The sequence below is a fragment of the Trachymyrmex cornetzi genome, unplaced genomic scaffold (assembly GCF_001594075.2).
Source record: "Trachymyrmex cornetzi isolate Tcor2-1 unplaced genomic scaffold, Tcor1.1 scaffold272, whole genome shotgun sequence".
Taxonomy (NCBI): domain Eukaryota; kingdom Metazoa; phylum Arthropoda; class Insecta; order Hymenoptera; family Formicidae; genus Trachymyrmex; species Trachymyrmex cornetzi.
Window position 1 is genome coordinate 1,102,855 of NW_017297394.1, and position 17,004 is coordinate 1,119,858.

At 39.6% G+C, this 17,004-nt stretch overlaps 1 protein-coding gene across 1 annotated transcript in view; it reads right to left on the minus strand.

The window, feature by feature from the left end:
• Window positions 1-5,299: 5,299 nt before the first annotated feature.
• The window catches only part of Lim1 (LIM homeobox 1), a 41,632-nt gene continuing 29,927 nt past the window's right edge, over window positions 5,300-17,004 (minus strand). The window contains exons 4-8 of the mRNA XM_018508842.1: window positions 14,782-15,009; window positions 10,966-11,207; window positions 9,654-9,939; window positions 9,039-9,227; window positions 5,300-6,556 (exon numbers count right to left, since the gene is read on the minus strand). Of these exons, the coding sequence (XP_018364344.1) occupies window positions 6,411-6,556; window positions 9,039-9,227; window positions 9,654-9,939; window positions 10,966-11,207; window positions 14,782-15,009 (1,091 nt within the window). The 3' untranslated portion in view covers window positions 5,300-6,410. The remainder of the gene's footprint in view (window positions 6,557-9,038; window positions 9,228-9,653; window positions 9,940-10,965; window positions 11,208-14,781; window positions 15,010-17,004) is intronic.

Genomic DNA, 17,004 nt, shown 5'->3' on the forward strand with positions numbered 1-17,004 from the left:
GGAGGCTTAATCCATGGAAGAAAAGAACAAACTATCGGCCGTTGCGACGCGTAAGACAGCGAGCAGCTTGAACGGCTTGTGGGACGTGCAGGTAATCCGGATTTTGGATTAGCCTAAGCTCAGACAAGAAACGCCAGGAGGTCGTCCGTCCGTCTGTTTGCCTGGATGGACTTCTGGTCTGTTTCTACCCGCCCTCCCCCCTCGAGTATTCGCTTGAAACGGAAATAGGTACGAGCATCGTGTCACGAGCGCTTCTCTTCTTCGTTCGCGATGACAACGTCACTACTCGACATCTCCATTGTGCCATCCATCCCCGCAGATCGACGTCACCCGAATCGTATATCATCCGAATTCGTAAAGAATCCCAGAAGAAAGACGCACGAGCCAAGGAGCCGTAGTTGGAGAGGAAGTGACTTTATGCGTGGGATGTACGGTATCATTGGTGGGATGAACAGAATAAAATGGACGACGCTATCGCGATCATACGATCACTGAATCTGTCACGTCTCTGGGAACTTTCCTTGTTTTTTTTATAGAGAATCGTAGGAGAATTCAGGAAATATGTATGAATATTAATATTGAACACAACGATCAAAAAGTTCTTTTAATAAAAATTATAAAAACTTATAATAAAAAGACTTCTATAATAAAAAATCTAATGGATAGTAGTTAGTAATAAAATATTACTAACTACTCTAGTTTGTAAATGTTGAAAAGAAATTAAATTGTATATAATTCGTAATTTAGTTTCATTTTCGATAAACTGTACCTGTACGATTTCGTAACTGCATATAAATTGTATCAAAGTGATAGTCTTTAAATTGATCGGGCCGTGTCGTAACCAGCGACGGCTTCTTCAAAGCGAACATTTCGGGGAAGAACTTGAACGACGAAGAGATTCATGGTCGGTACTCCGACGATCGGAGGGGTGGTCCCGGGGGTAAATTCGAAGCTCTGTCACGTTAATTCGAGCCTGCGACGAAGGCGTCCGCGGTAAGCGGGGCGTGATTTGTATGGCCTCCTTGCATAATGATGACAGACGAGGGGGCTCGTTTTGCGACACGTGCGCAGACACGTGAGCGAGTCTGCGAAGCGCGTTGGACTGTGACACGTCGGCGCTTGGCCCTTGGCCCTGATACTACCACCCCCTTGAGAATCCCTCTTCATCGTCCTGTTCTACATATCTCCTCGAACGTCTCTCTGACGAGTAGAGTAGATACGCATCGATGAATGTATAGCCGGTATTACTGATGATAAGGATAACATTTGTATCGTAGTTCGTGTCACCGTGAAAGTTATTCTTTGCGAGGTTTTAAATATAAAATAATTTCCAAAGATTTTTTTTTCCGCAATCTGCGTTTGTAAAAATCTGCAAAGTGTTAAATATCATGTTAGAAAAATGTTAATGTTAATAATACACGGTAGAACAAATTTATTGGCATAGCAAGGTTGGGGTACAGAAAATGAATTTTAAAATTCCCTGACTTTTCCAGATAAAAATGGGAAATTTTCATGACCAATATAAAAAAATGTAAAAAATTTTAATATTTAAAATCAACGATTGTAAGAAAGCTTGTATTATTAACAAAAAATAGCGATCAAATAAAATTACTTGAATAAAATATAAATTTTCGTTTTTTTTAAATTTTTTTAAAGTGCACGAGTTTTGAACGTATTTAACTATAAACATCAGATATAATATTTAAAAAATTATAAAAATTATTTGAAATAAGAGTAGTTTAAGAGAATTGTGAGCAAAGTTCAAAATTCCAGTCTCTCTTATATTTTCCCTGACTTTTCCCGGTTTTCCATTTTCTTTTTAATTTCCCTGACTTTTCTCAGTTTACCTGATTTTTCAGATTATGAGGTATTTTTTATGCTGCCATGATAAACGACACATGTTAATCATCCTATAATAATTAAAAATCAAATAAATCTTAAATATGTAAGAATTTGTCATTGCTTGTGAAATTATTTATATGTAATTAAATAAAATTCACTCGCAAACTTAATAAAATCCGGTTGTATGTTTAATAGTGCAAGAAAGTTCCATTTACTTTCGTAATGATTCGAACTTCGAAACCATGACGGCTAATTAACATTTGGTAATCGCGGTAGAATTCGGTGGGATTTAATCAGATTTTCTGATGATGTATATGTATGATATATACATATATAATAAGTGCGTAAGAATGTGATTTGCTTGCTTCGGCTTGCACTTTCATTTTCTTACTTCGTGTAAACGAGGGTAATAGAAGAACACAAGGATATGTGAAAACCGGGGGTGCGAACCCCTAGGGAAGGTTTGTCCCTGCAGGACTCCCGCGGGAGACATGGCAGTTCCTGGGGTACGGAGGCGGGCCACACATCTGTCGAATCTCCCGGGAGATATCCCGCAGAAGACGCACACAGGATACACGTATTACACGGAACGCCGATGCCTCCGTCGACGTCGTTACATCGCGCGTTACATTGCATGTGCTCGATTCTCTGGGTAGATTACACCCCATACTTCTGCCACATGGACAGTTAAAGGGAGTGGCGCGCAAAAATTCTCTGGAGAGAACAAAGCGCTTTTAATGACATTAAATTATTCAGTTTACAAAGTGTATTGGTAAAAAAAAGCTTGTTGACAAACTTGTGAGTAATTAAACATGTGTAAATATAATGCGTACTAAAAAGTAATGCGTACTTTTAAAAAGGATTTCAAAGAAAAACAAATGGGAAGAAATAAAATCGAATACTTTCCTCAAAAAAAAAACAGAAAAGAAAAATAAAAATGAAAAGTAACTGTTCCGACGTTCCATAAAGTAAAGTTACACGAGGGATTTTTAAGAAATTTTCTGGAGAAATCGGTTCTTTAAAATAAACAGGAAGGATCTACGATCCTTCTGTTCTTGGGTCCTTAATTTCCAGATTCTTAACGGAATTCTTATCGGCACCCCTGCTCTAAACGGAACCTCGTTACCGTTCGTGCGCAGCCGTAAACTGCGACATGGGACCACCACCGACTCTGTGCACACACTTAGTGGATGCACTTGCAACAAGCCACCAGGGGTAGGAGCTTGTGTATACACGTTGTGTACGCGAAACACATGGGACATGCACGCGGCGGCATCGTTGGAGGCCCCAGCGGGGCCGTGTCGAGAATACGACGTGGAGAACGTCCGTCCGACCCCCGGGGGGCCGCAGAAACACATCAAAATCGAATTCACCAGATGTCCAGGCCGATGCGAGGCGTACCCTTCTCTTTCTCTTGCCTCGGGACACGAGGATGTCGCACCCGCTAACGACGTTCGGGGCGATGTCGGTCGCAGATGCGTTTACGACCGGCGATTTGGGGAAGGAAAAGGATTTGACTCGCGCCCGCGCCACCTGAGCTCGTCCACCCTTCAGTAAGGGCATCTTCATTCTAAGAGAGAAAAAAGAGAAAAGAAAGATGCAGGAGAATATAACTGAAAAATTGATTGTCAATTATAGCCATGATAATTATAAATTTAATTATTAGATGTAATTAACAATTGTAACTTTAAAAATTAGAAGATTCGGTGATTGCGAAATTTTTCAGTTAAAAATATAAATTATTTTATGAACTTGTTGATGTAAAGAGATATCTTAGATTTTTTAATTTATCGATTTTCTCGTTCTTTCTTCCTTTAGTTTATTTTAAATAATATACACTTTGTTAATTCATATATTTAAATATTTTGAAAATATTAATAATATTTAAAAATATTTTTATAAGAAAGATTTAGAAATTAAAATTCAAAATTAACTCACATTTAAATTTAATTATCGATTCGATATCAATAAAGCTTTTTTTATCATAATAAGAGAGAAGACAGAATATAGACATTATTTTAAAAAAATAGATAAATGACGACGTGTAAAATAAGAAATGGTGTGGAATGTAAATGTCGTATTTAACGAAATTTCAACGGAATTTCAGCGATGGATTTGCAAGCGGGATATGGCGCCGTTGTTGTAATTCTGTTACGTCATCATATGCGGCGAGCGTGTACCTGCTTTTCGCTTTGAATTTTTTCGCGCACGTCATTCCGGTATTTAGCCGGATTGCCTTTTGAATAAGTCCAACGCGCTTTTTGACGCGCGAAAAAAGCGCACGCTGTGCGAACCAGCCGACGCGAGTACGTAGGTACACACACATTTAGCGTGGCGTAACGTAATGCAGTGTAATGTGGCACAGTTGATTGGCGGCATATAAACGCGACAACTGCACGCGAAAGCTGCACCCAAAAGCGTATGCAAATATACGCAAGAAACCTGACACAATTTATAAACTACACGCCTCTCTCGAATATGAGAGAAGAATTGATTTCGGTTTAAAATGGAGAGTCATCGCAAAATTTCTCGGATCACCGCGATTATTATTTCTCTTCATGTGGATTTCATCTTTTCGAAACAGGCAAGGTCATCTTTGCCACTTGATATCTACGAACACTTTACCGCGTGACAACTAATAATTTCCTCGTCCTGTTTAAAGGTGCGATCTGATGCCGCGCGCTACTAACAAGTATGATAAACTGTCTTCGGTGACTTTCTCTGTTCCCCCGATACGTGTATCGAATCCACAGCGAAGTATCACGTCGGAGCTCATTAGGATAATGCTACTGAAATCGTCGTGATGACAGTGACATGCCGAATAACGTCTGTCATTGGTAATCTGCAAGGAAATCGAAGACGGTGACACGCGCCAGTAAAAAAACGTAAATGGTTACTTACCTTATTAACTTCCGTCGTCAAGCGGTTTCTCGTAGCTGTCTACCGTTATCTAGATCTGATCGCTGTTGCACATGTACGCTTTCTTAATTAACATAAATCGAAGAATCTATCGCGCCAATAATATTGCCAATCTCGATCGACTGATTGTGATCAAAATTAACTGTTATTGGAGCGACAGACCTTAAACAAAAATGATTAGGTCCATTAGATTTTACGAATAATTCGACTGTACTATGAATGAATATTTTCGTAAAGACGAGTATTCGAAAATATATTATTAGATAATTATTAAATAATATTATTTAGCATTTCAATTTAATTTTTTAATCGTTTAATGTTTTTGTATCTCGTGATTAAAGTAGAATTAATTAACGAATGGACCATTTTTACTAAACAAATAATGAATTATGTTTGCGCAATATATCATTAATTATCATTAGTCAAATACTTTCCTCTGTCCTACACAATGTCACTCGCTCAGTCGAAGGAAAATTGTCACGCGTCGGTCAGAAGGAAATGAAATGCACAGCTCCGTATACGGAAATACGAGGTGGTTTATTATAATAGTATTTATAATCGTTATGCGTCGCGGCGGCGCATCTCTTTCTCGATCTGTCTCACGCTTGATGTGTTGCGTCACAATATACACATATATATTGTGACTATGTGTTGCGTCACAGTATACATACATATGTATATATATATATATTGTTTTACTTTCGGTGGCGTAAGTTCGTGGAGTAAGTCCAGAGCCGTCTCGCGCATATCGGCACGCGCGCATTTCAGCAAAGAGAGAGAATAGAGTGTTTTTCTGAGTGTTCCTCGTGTATTTACATCGATTTCGCCGCTCTTAACAGATACAAATTACACGTTTCCTATTTATATTTATACTTTAATGATAATATTAGTACAGCGCATGTCCAAGTGTGTGGATACGTGTATCCGTGTATCTGTTCGTATGCACGTATGACGTTGCGTGTAAAATGTGTACGTGTCTAGCGATCAGTGTACGCGTGTCATTATCAGGTGTACAACAGCAGATATCTACAGGGTGTCTCCAAAGTAACGTCGAGAAAAGAAAATAATAATCAACAGGGAGGGGGTACAATATTACACGATAGGGACATCTTCGAATTTTATACACAATAATAATAATCAATAATTAATAATATTAATAATAATAATAATAATAATAATGAAAAAATAGTAACGTCGGCGTCGCGGCGCCGAGGTGCGTAATCAATAGCGATAATAAGCGTCGACCGTGCGTCGACGACGATAACTGTGAATCGAGGCGCGCACGGACAAACGTTTCATATCTATATATCTTACACAAAGAACGAGTCGATATTTCTCACGACTCGGTCGCAATTGCGAAACGGAAAGAATGGGAAGGACAGGGACGAAAAGAAACGGAAAAAGTAGGAGTAGGAAGGAAAGCAACGAAGCGTCGAGCCTTCCGTCGCCCTCCGGAGTCCGGACTCGAAATCGCCGCAGTCTCGCAGCCGCAGCAACCGTCGCCGTTGCCGTCGCCGTCGCTGTCGCCATTCCTCGCTCTCGCTCTCGCTCTCGCGCTTCGGCGGCGCGTTCTCGCGATCCCGGTCGGTTTTAGGCGTGCGCGGGCGGAATTGTTATTATCATAAAAGGGACGTTAATTAAAACTCGTACTACCAGGCGAGCCCTTCGCTCTGCATCTGGTGCGGCTCCAGGAACCCGCCTCCCGCGACCCCGCCGCCACTGCCGCTGCCACCGCCACCCGGACCACCGCCGTTCCCGCCGCCGCCGCCGCCGCTTGGATTACCCTGCCCTCCACCTGGGAACAAGCGAACGCGCACGGCGTCGATGCCAATTAAGATTTAAATCCCACTGCGCGCGTAGTGCAACGCGACGCGACGGACCCAGCCGGCGGCCGGAAGTCCCGTGAAAGTCGGCGAGACAATCCGCCGCCGGCAGTTTATAAATATTAACGCGATCTCCGATAGCTGCACTACGCTTTATATATCTCATCGTTGTTGTATCTTTTAAATAAAAACGACTGCCACCGGCTCATCTTTTTGTCTTATCTATTGCATGCATGTCATATTCGTCGTACAAAAACAGCAAATGAAAGTCTGGGTTAGTTCTAAAGTTAGCTTTTAAAAGTTTTTAAATTACACATTCGATCATAGATAAATACAAATTATTTCTGAATTCACGAAATTCTTGAATGTATTAAAATTCTTGAGAGTCTCGAATAGTCGCAAATATTTAAAATAATCCAAAGCAATTTGATATTGAATTTATCGATAGTTGTAAAACTCGAATGTTTTAGATATAAGTATAAATGCTTATATGAACTTTCATAGTTATTGGTTCGTAAATAATAGATTTATTAGGCGATAAGATATAATTCGCAAACAATTGAAATGTACTTATCAGTTAATTGCAAATTAAGTTGTTTAAACTCTAGAAGTTAACTGCAAACGTTTCAATTGAGGACTCAAAATCCAAAAACGAAAAGTTTGCAGTTAATTTAGTTGGTGAATAAATTCCAATTGTTTGTGAATTATATCTAATTATGTAAGAATCTTACACATTGAGAGAAAAATGTTTGGTATTTGTAACTATAATTACATATTACTATAATTATGATTATTATTGCTATAATAATAATAACAATAATTATGTATACATATAGTTCTAGCAACAAATGTATATAGTTGGTAACCTAAAATGACTATAATTATAGTTATTATAACCATAAAATAGTTGAAATTACCATATTTGTTATGGTTGTCCCAAAATATAACTATAAAATTATAGTCACTTGAATCATTTTTATAGTAATTTCAACTATTTTATGGTTATAATAACTATAATTATATAGTCATTTTAGGTAGCCAATTATATACATACTTACTGTTATTATTATTATAGCAGTAATAATCATAATTATAGTAATATATAATTATAGTTACAAATACAAAACATTTTTCTCTCAATGTGCATATACTTGATTTATTCTTGGAGGCGTAAAACTCTATTTTAATTTTTATTTTAATCGAATATTATACCGTTCTCAAGCAGAACAACAGGTTACGATAACGTCAACGTGACGTAAAAATGAATCATGAGTAATCGGAAAATGACTTTTAATAATCATTTTGAACGCATTTCGACATTTTGATGTAATCATGACTTTTTGTTCTGCTTGGGATTGTTTTTTTACAGATATTTTATATAACGTAACATTTTGCTGTCATATATTTTAACGAGTACGATAAAAGTACCAGTGTTTTGCGAAATTTTCAAAGTTGATTTCAGGCTGCCAGAAGCCACGTTAGTTACATTAAACGCTGCTTTACAAGTACCATGGTTATTAATGCGACTATCACTAACTGCACTTTCCTCGACGAATTAATAACGCGCATATGTATGACTTGATTGATACACCGGTGACAGTCCGGATAAGACACATATGCGTATTTGAGGCGCGTTAGAAAACGTGAATTTCAATATTAGACGTATCGCAAAAGGTCACGCCAGGTGATTGCCAGATCTCAATTATCCATACGACAGGCTCAAAAGGAAATGACATTCACGCTGCTGTAGTGCAACTTTGTGTAGAAAATCCTAGTCGACTAGAAATCTCTTGCGCGCGCGTGTCTTTCGTGCACGAAATAACGTTGCGACGGTACGTGAATAATAAGCGCGATGCTGCACGATAAAAATGATACCGCGTGCAAAAGGTTAACAGCAACGTATAATTTTCATTTCAACGTGAAATGTTGAATAGCGTGAAACAGTTTCGATTCGATATCGCGAGACTAAAGCGTTCCTAATTAACACGACACGGCAACAGAGATGTGTATAATAAATCGTCACGAATATAATCGTCACGAAACAGGCAAAGTGAAACATTATATAATCTGCTCTTTCTCGACTACTGATTTGTGCGTACTATTGGAAATGGAATTGAGAAAAATAATTAAGACAGACATCAATATATATTTAAATAGTAAAAAATTGATATATTAAGATATGGACGTTTAATTCTCGGAGGAAAAAAGTAACTGGACGTTGTCTGTTATAAAGAAACGATCCGTGCGGAATATTATTCTTTGGTGCGAGAAGCAGGTCGATCTCCTTCAAGCGCTTGCGAGTTAATGGTTGCCGCCGCATCGCGAAAACAACACTAATAAATCGGCGCGAGCGCAAACATAAAGTCCGCTCGCGGGCAGACCCAAGGTAGATCGGCGATCGCGATTCGGCCGATTTTCGGTGGTAATGATTCGGAGGGGATATTTCCCTCTTACCTGAAGGTGCCAGGAACTCTCCGGGGCTGCCGCCGGTGGGCGCAGGGGGCCCCTGCCCGGGGGGCCCCGTGAGAAATTCCGGAGGGCCGCCCCCCGCGCCCGGAGGTGGGTATTCCCCTGCCACCGCCACTGCGGCTGCCATGCCCGCTAAACTGGCCGGGTCCAAGCCTGTCAGAAACAGATTACGTACTGCTCTCAGAGGGGATCTCGTATCCGCTCGGCCATCTCCGAAACCGGCTGTCATAATTATCGCGGGGGCCTACCTACTTGATTCGAGGTTTATTATAATTACGCGAGATTCCGGGACTAGGCTCTCTCTCTCTCTCTCTCTCTCCGGGCTTCGTCTTTCGTAGAGATCGGCCGTTTTTTACTTAAAGTTTTTGTGAGCGAAACAAAAGCCGTGTGATTAATAAAATAGTGGAATTCTATGCAGAAATTCGATTTTAGAAAACACAAAGAATTGATGAAATATTTACGTAACAAGAGACCTTCGATATTTTCGAAGTTTCCGCGTCGATTCTAATCTTGCATTTTTCTGCCTTAAACGCAAGACTAGAATTTATTTTAGCTTTACTATAAAAGGTGCTAAATCATCGGTGATGGCAGGAGATTCACCTGGATTTCCCGTACCGGCAAAATGCGGTCCGTGCGGATGCGGGGGTGGATGCGCGCCGAAGAACTCGTGATGAAAAGCCACCGGGCCGCCGTAGCCGAATTCGAATTTGTCCGGGCCAAAATACGGGAAACCGGGCGGTGGTCCATCCTCGCCTCCGAGGGCACCTGGGTTCAGATTCAGCGGGAACCCGCGCATCTTACGCGAGCCCCCGAAGAAGGGGTTCCTGCCCATCGACGTCAGCTGCTTCAGCCTGCGCTCCTTGCTCCTCTTGTTCTGGAACCAGACCTGAAACCAGCGAGTCGGCCGCCTCTTTAATCGCTGAATTATTTAACGATGATCTCCCTTTCCTTCGCTGCCTTTTGATTTTGAGCACGGTTGTCTCACAATATAAATTGCTCTAAGAATAGATATTAGTATGAGAGGTTTTTAAAAAATGTAAAAAAATTATTCTCATCAGTTTCTCTTTATTGTTTCCCGTTTCTTATGTTTCATCACTGTTATATAAAACTGTAGAGGCATAGTGTTTTGAAAGAATATGGATCTTAGAATATATATATATATATATATATATATATATATAATGCGATTCTTAGTTCACTTTATTTTAAGATTCTTTTACATTCTAAGACATGAGAAAATCATGGTAAACAATTTTTTATCGATGATACATTGTGAATTAACCAACGATTCCGTCGCGAAATTATTTCTCGGTAAATAATATGATGACGTGCCGAGTAAATTATTCTGCGGCAAATGGTTTGTAGACGCGGTTTTTTTTTCCTACTTGTTCATGATGGCGAAGAATTTCTGAGCGTTGCATCGCTCTTAACGGCGATTTAGATGCCAGCCGCATAAAAGCGTCGCCGATAGCACGAATCGAGATTCACTTCGATATAAATAGCAATTCTCTTCATAAGCTAGAGAATTGAATGCCTGAGTAGCAAGTCTCGTTACAAAAACTGACAATAAGAGAAAAAAAAAGGAAATTATTATTCTTGTTCCATTAAAATATAATTATTTATTTATTATTATTCGATTATCAACTCCATCCTGATTAAAGATTTTTTAAGATTTTGTAAAAGTGTAACAAAGCGTAATAAAATTTCTTTAAATGTAAAACTGTTCTCTTCATTTCGTGGATTTTAACAAAGCGCAGATTTTCTTTGTTTAGTTATCAAAGTATTTAGTAAAATAATAGCGCGATCACAACCTCGCAAAGAAACTTTTCACAAAGAGAAAATAAGTAGATACAATGATAGAGAAACGAGAGAAATTTTAACGCAAATGTGACGAGAGAGACACCTTTCTCACCTGTATGACTCTCATGGGCAGGCCGGTTTCTTTTGCCAATTGCTCCCTAATGTGCCTAGTGGGCTTTGGAGTCGACGAGAAGGCCGTCTTCAAAATCTCCAATTGTTTCGCCTTTATAGTGGTCCGTGGGCCGCGTCGCTTCGAACCGGCGCCGCCGTCGCCGCTGCCACCGCCGGCGCCGCCGTCCGGGCTCTTGTTCTCCGTCTGGCTGTCCCTCGTCTCGGGATCGCCGTCCAGGGAACCTTCAACCGATCGAAGCCGAGCTGCAGCGTCACAATCGTATGACGATCACCTGGGGCCTATCTCGCGCGAAACTCGCAAACGATTGCCAGCGAAATCAGCCGCTACGAGAAGTTCGTGTCTTTCGCGATAGTGAGTTTCATGTCTGCCCACTTTAAATACAATGGCAGAGAACCTAATTCTCGAGAAGATACGGACATGGACTTTTCTAGGATAACTCGTTCGCTTTTTGTTTCCCGAAATTCCTGAGTTGAGTTGCACTAGCAGCCAGAATTAATAAAGTACGTAAAGAACAATTTGTTCTCTTCTAAATTATAGTTTTAAAACCTACGTTATATAAATAGGATAATAGATATAATTTATTCTGCAAAACGAAAGTAAAAATAAATTGCCCGATAATCACTAGACCTAAATTTCAAAAATTAAGGAACCATTATTTTTAGATCGAAATAATGATTCCTTAATTCTGTATCCTCAAACCCTCAATTTTTAACAGAAACGAGGCTGTCATTCACATACGATTTATAGAGACAAGTTATAAAGGTATCGGCATCTCTGATAAAAAAGGCTGACACAATATTTTCAGTGTTACGTTTGTTATTACTCAGTCGTCGATAGCCGAGAGATAGTCAGTTTCTTAATCCCGAACTATGCGTATCCGCTGACGCGTGACTCGTCGGTAACCCAGAAATGACTCGTCATCCTCGGGATACGAGTCATCATTGCGTTACAGGAGTTTCTAAGCGACGCCCGTCGAGTTGCGATCTCTCGTACCGCAATGCTAAAGTTAAATTTTTTAAAAAACGTATTGTCGATCAAGAAGATCAGAAGCCTATCACGCCCAACTAACGGGTGTCTCGATGCGAATATTAAAGACAACAATCTCACTAATGTGTATGCGTGTGTGTGATGATCATTATTTTTAATATTAAAAGATCTTAACAAATTTCAACATGCAACGACATTACTAATTTTTTTGCAACTTTTATCTAACACATAATTCATAATCCATTTAATTTCTATTTGATTTAAATTAAAAAATGTTGTCAACATTACAATGGAAACCAACGGACATTTCAAGGACTTCAGCGCGGACGATGGCTTCCCGACAAACGCGCGCGGAGGGATAATCGACTATAGATTCGTCGAGGTAATCGTAGCTGAGAGGCCACGCGGTAGGTCTAGGACACCCCGTGTATCCCGGTATCTTCATCGGTTGGATCGAGGTAACAACAATCGAAGCCAATCCCCCGGAAGCGATGCGAAACCCCCATCGGATTATCGTGGCTGCTGCCGCGCGCGCACGTTGAAAGCCGTACCCCGCACATACGCGTGCACATTGCATGGTGCCACCATACACGCACACGCACACACACACGCGCGTATATAAGTCCCCGGCTCTCCACGGTAATCTATACACTATACGTATACGTGTATACCGGGTAGGTCTTAACCGCGGGACAAAGAAAATGTTTGGACAGTGTCACACCGCACTACGAGGGCCACCCCTCGTGAAGACGTCCGTTCCCTCCTTTCCGCCCCGATCGGGGGCAACAAGGCTCTTGTATTGCGTGGCTGTATGAGACTCGTGCGAGGGTGAAGCTAGTTGTTGTATGGCTAAAGGACCGATTGTTGTGTGCGCGATAAAAGAGCAGGAGCGATATAATGGACTCGAGACAACTCCTGGCGAAGCCCTCAGCGATTTGTGACGTCGCGATGCCGCGAATTCGTACTCGCAAGGTCTCCAAGGGTGACATGGTGACGCGTAGTCACCGAGGGTAGCCCGATCAAGTCGCTAATCGATTGCTCTTGATCGCGTACTATGGAGTAACTTACGGCGTGTGAATATGATCTTATAGTTTGTTTGCTTGCAGTTTGCTAATATGTAAGTACATGCGTGTACGTGATACATACGGAATGTCTAATCACTGTAATCGAGATGACAGCTTAGATATTTCATGCATGCACTTTGCCCTTTACGCTTGGCTGCGCGATATTGACTTTCGTTTACGATCCTTCACTACTTTTCTTTTTGCGAGATTTATCTTTCGTCTTTTGCATTTGACGTAATAAAGACGTTTTCTTGTTTTATTCAGAGACAGTCAATGCTGCGTAAAACTGTCTAGATGGTAAAAATATGTATCTCCATTTTGCAATATTTATATTTTATCGCTTACATACATCGCTTATAAATACGATTAAAGAGATTAAAGAGAACTTTCCAAGCTATTCACAAAGTAATATTTATAGCGCCTATCGACTAATCAAAAGAATCTATTCTTTTTCAAAAACTAATAGAATTTTATTTTAATTATTAAAGTAATAGAATTTTTTCTAAAAGCATTTAAGAATTTTAAGTACGACCGTGTGAATACATCAAATACGATAAAGAAAGCCCAGATCGGTCAAAGTTGGATGTTTTAAATATATTATATATTCTTATATTAAATTAATTTATTTCAGATATATGGTAATTGCGAGCCGAAAAATTTTCGGTTTCAACACAATCATTCTGAAATAATCTCTCCTAAATTAGAATAGAAAGAAAGAAAGTAAGAAATTTATTGCGAAAAATATTACAATATATTATAGGACCGTATATATATGTGATAACACAAACTACAAATATAGAAATCAAAGCCTTAAACGATTTAGCTAGATCTTAAATGCTTGTATGATTCTTGTGTGAATTTATATACTATGTACGTAGTCCTTAGAAACGCGCGCCGAAATGATTTTTCGGTCTTGTAACGCTAATTCTACTAAACTACCGCAATAAATATCACGTCGCCTAAAGAGACGTTGTTCCTTCATATGCCAATTATTGCGAAGAATATTACTAAGGCCTCGGTAGTCTAAAGGCTTAGAACGCTCACACGGAATGCAAGAGATCCGGGTTCGACTCTCGACCGAGGTAATATTTTTCGCAATATGAATTAATTATTTTACAGATTTTAATATGTTATTCGACATTATTAAGATCGTTTCGAAGATGCGAATAAACATCAAAAATTTATTAAATTGCTAGTCAATTTAACTCGTGATATTACTGCGGTAGTTTAGTAGAGTTAGCTAGACCGTTTAAGGCTTTGAAAAATATTACCTCAGCCAGGATTCGAACCTGGGACCTCTCAACTTTCCGGGAAGAGTGTCTTAACCAGCTCGATAAGTTTCTTACTTACTTTCTTTCTTTCTATTCTAATTTAGGAGGGATTATTAGCGTTTCAGAATGATTGTGTTGAAACCGAAAGTTTTTCGGCTCGCAATCATATCTGAAATAAATTAATTTAATATAAGAATATATAATGTATTATTTGAAACATCCAACTTTGACCGATAGCTTTCTTCTTTATCGTTCTCTAAAAGGTTTTTGGCTCATGAGAATAATCGATTTAACTTAATATAAGATTGATTTTTTATACTTGCGCACACTATTCTACCACAAAATAATTCTCATAAAAATTTTTTTCCAAGAGAAAATTGCATGAGAGAAAACCTCTTTATTACGCAACATGTCGCTACCACTGTTAGGTATCTTATTGTCTTATCTTCAGGAAATAATGAGGTAGGACTTACCTTGATCCTCGGAGTCCTCCTGCTTGCAGGGATCGCTACCGAGAGGTAGTTCGCCACCGTGGCCGACGGTCTGGTCACCAGGACCACCCGGGCCAATGTTGTGGGTCCCGAGGTGAGCACCACGTACGGTCGAATCGTGATGGTGATGGTGAGCACTACCGTCCTCGTCTTCGTCTTCCGATCCTGAGCCCATCAGCGAGTCTCCGCCTGCCGACAGGTTGGACGGTTCTGCTCGTGAACGACGCGAGACACCGGCCTTTTTAATAACATCGACCAACAAACTGCCGATTTCGAAAATAACGATTGCGACAGTTTCTACTCGCGTATTGTCGCAGCTCGCTCGTTTGCACAGAAGCGTAACGAAATACCTCAATTGCCGTCAACAAGATTCTTCAAACGATAGGTTTGTTCACGTTGCTTAAAATTTTCAAAAATTTAGCACTTAAAACGAGATAAAAATATATCCGTTGAGAAGAGAGAAAGCGAAGATACCAAATGCAAAAAATGCAAGCAACACGAACAGACTTCATCAGGGTTGCCACAAATTCCTCATGTTAAAATTCCATTATTTTTCCACGATTTTCCCGACCAGTTTCAATTTCCTTGACATTTCCCTGATTTCTCTGATTTTCAGTTTTGTTGCAACCCTGTTAATAATAATAAAGTCTCTGAAGTTATATACTGTATATATAAAACAATTAAAAACTCTTGCAAGATGATAAAAAAATTTAATTTACTTACTAATCGAAAAATTGTTTTTTATCGCTTCTGTGCAATTGCAAAATTGTTCGAAATCAGCGGTTGAACTTTTAACGAACATGCAGGAATAAATTACAAATTGTCGCAGTATGGATATTATTAATATTCAAGTAAGTAGTTTTATTTAAGTAATTTTTATTTAAGTAATTTTTAATTAATGTTCTGTTAAAATTGTCACTTGAAAGAAGATAGATCACACCGACAATGAGAAATCTGAGATGAAAAAAAAGAATCGATTATCCTTCGATATTATGATCGATATTGACATTTATATATCATACATTTATGAGTAGCATGGTTAAAAATTAGTTACTTGCATATTGACGCAATTGTTCTGTCATTTATCAAGAGATAATAATTGCATTTTATTGACAGAAAATATAATAATAATATTTAACGTCACAATAAATTAATACTGTGTATTTGAAAACTATAAGAAATGCATTGAAACAATTATATATATTTTTTCGGGCGTAATTTAATTGCAGCTATCTCAATTGTAAAGTACGTGCGAGCGGTAAGTAGCGGTTTGAAAGTCGGCTTTTGCCTTCCAGATTTAATGGCGGCGTTGCGCACGAAATACTCCCGACGCAATATATTTTACGACGGGAACCGCCGAAAAAATGGTGTCTCCGGATATTAATCGTCTCTACGAGCATAATTACCGTGCTCTCGTCTCGCGCCACCGAGAGAGAGAACGATGGCCGCGGATTCGACAACCGGCAAATGGCCGAGCGGATGGCAGAGATTAATGTTGAAAAAGTGTCGGGCATCAAGACGGTCATGTCGCTTAATCATCGGCCCGAAATCATCCTGAAGGCTCGCGTCAACATTCTGCCCCCAGTTGCGCGTCGAATTCGTTCTCCACGCGATGAAGATTTCGAACAGTGCTCCATACCTGCCTCTATTGTTCTCGCCAGTTATCAATAATCAGTAGTTGAGGACGGTGGTAAAAAATAATCGATAGTGTTCGTAAAGATGGTAAAACAGATACGAAAGACATTTATATACTAATGATCTAATGCATACAACTCGACTAAATATAAATCTATTTATAAATGTATTTTAGATCACGCTAAGAAAACATCTTATTTTACAGTTATTTTTCAGCAATATTACTATTTTTATTATTTATATCCATAAATAATAATTTTTATTTGTTACTTTATTTTCGCTTCGATTTTTACTGCATTCTCGTTTCTACCTATTGGCTAATCCTTTTCCGCGAAATCTGGCTGTAAAACGTCGGAACCGATCCGAAAAATCATAGAATCCTTCCGCGAAGGCAGCTTCTCGGAGTTGACATTTGACGCGGCTTACGTATTCGTTCTTGCATCCGCAGGTATGCGCTCCAGGATCCCTCGTGACGCCGACAACACGTCGACAGCGATGACGATGATGCTTCACGCGAAACTCATCGACAGCGAGTCGGCGCGACGCGGCGCGGCGCGGCGCGGCGGGCCG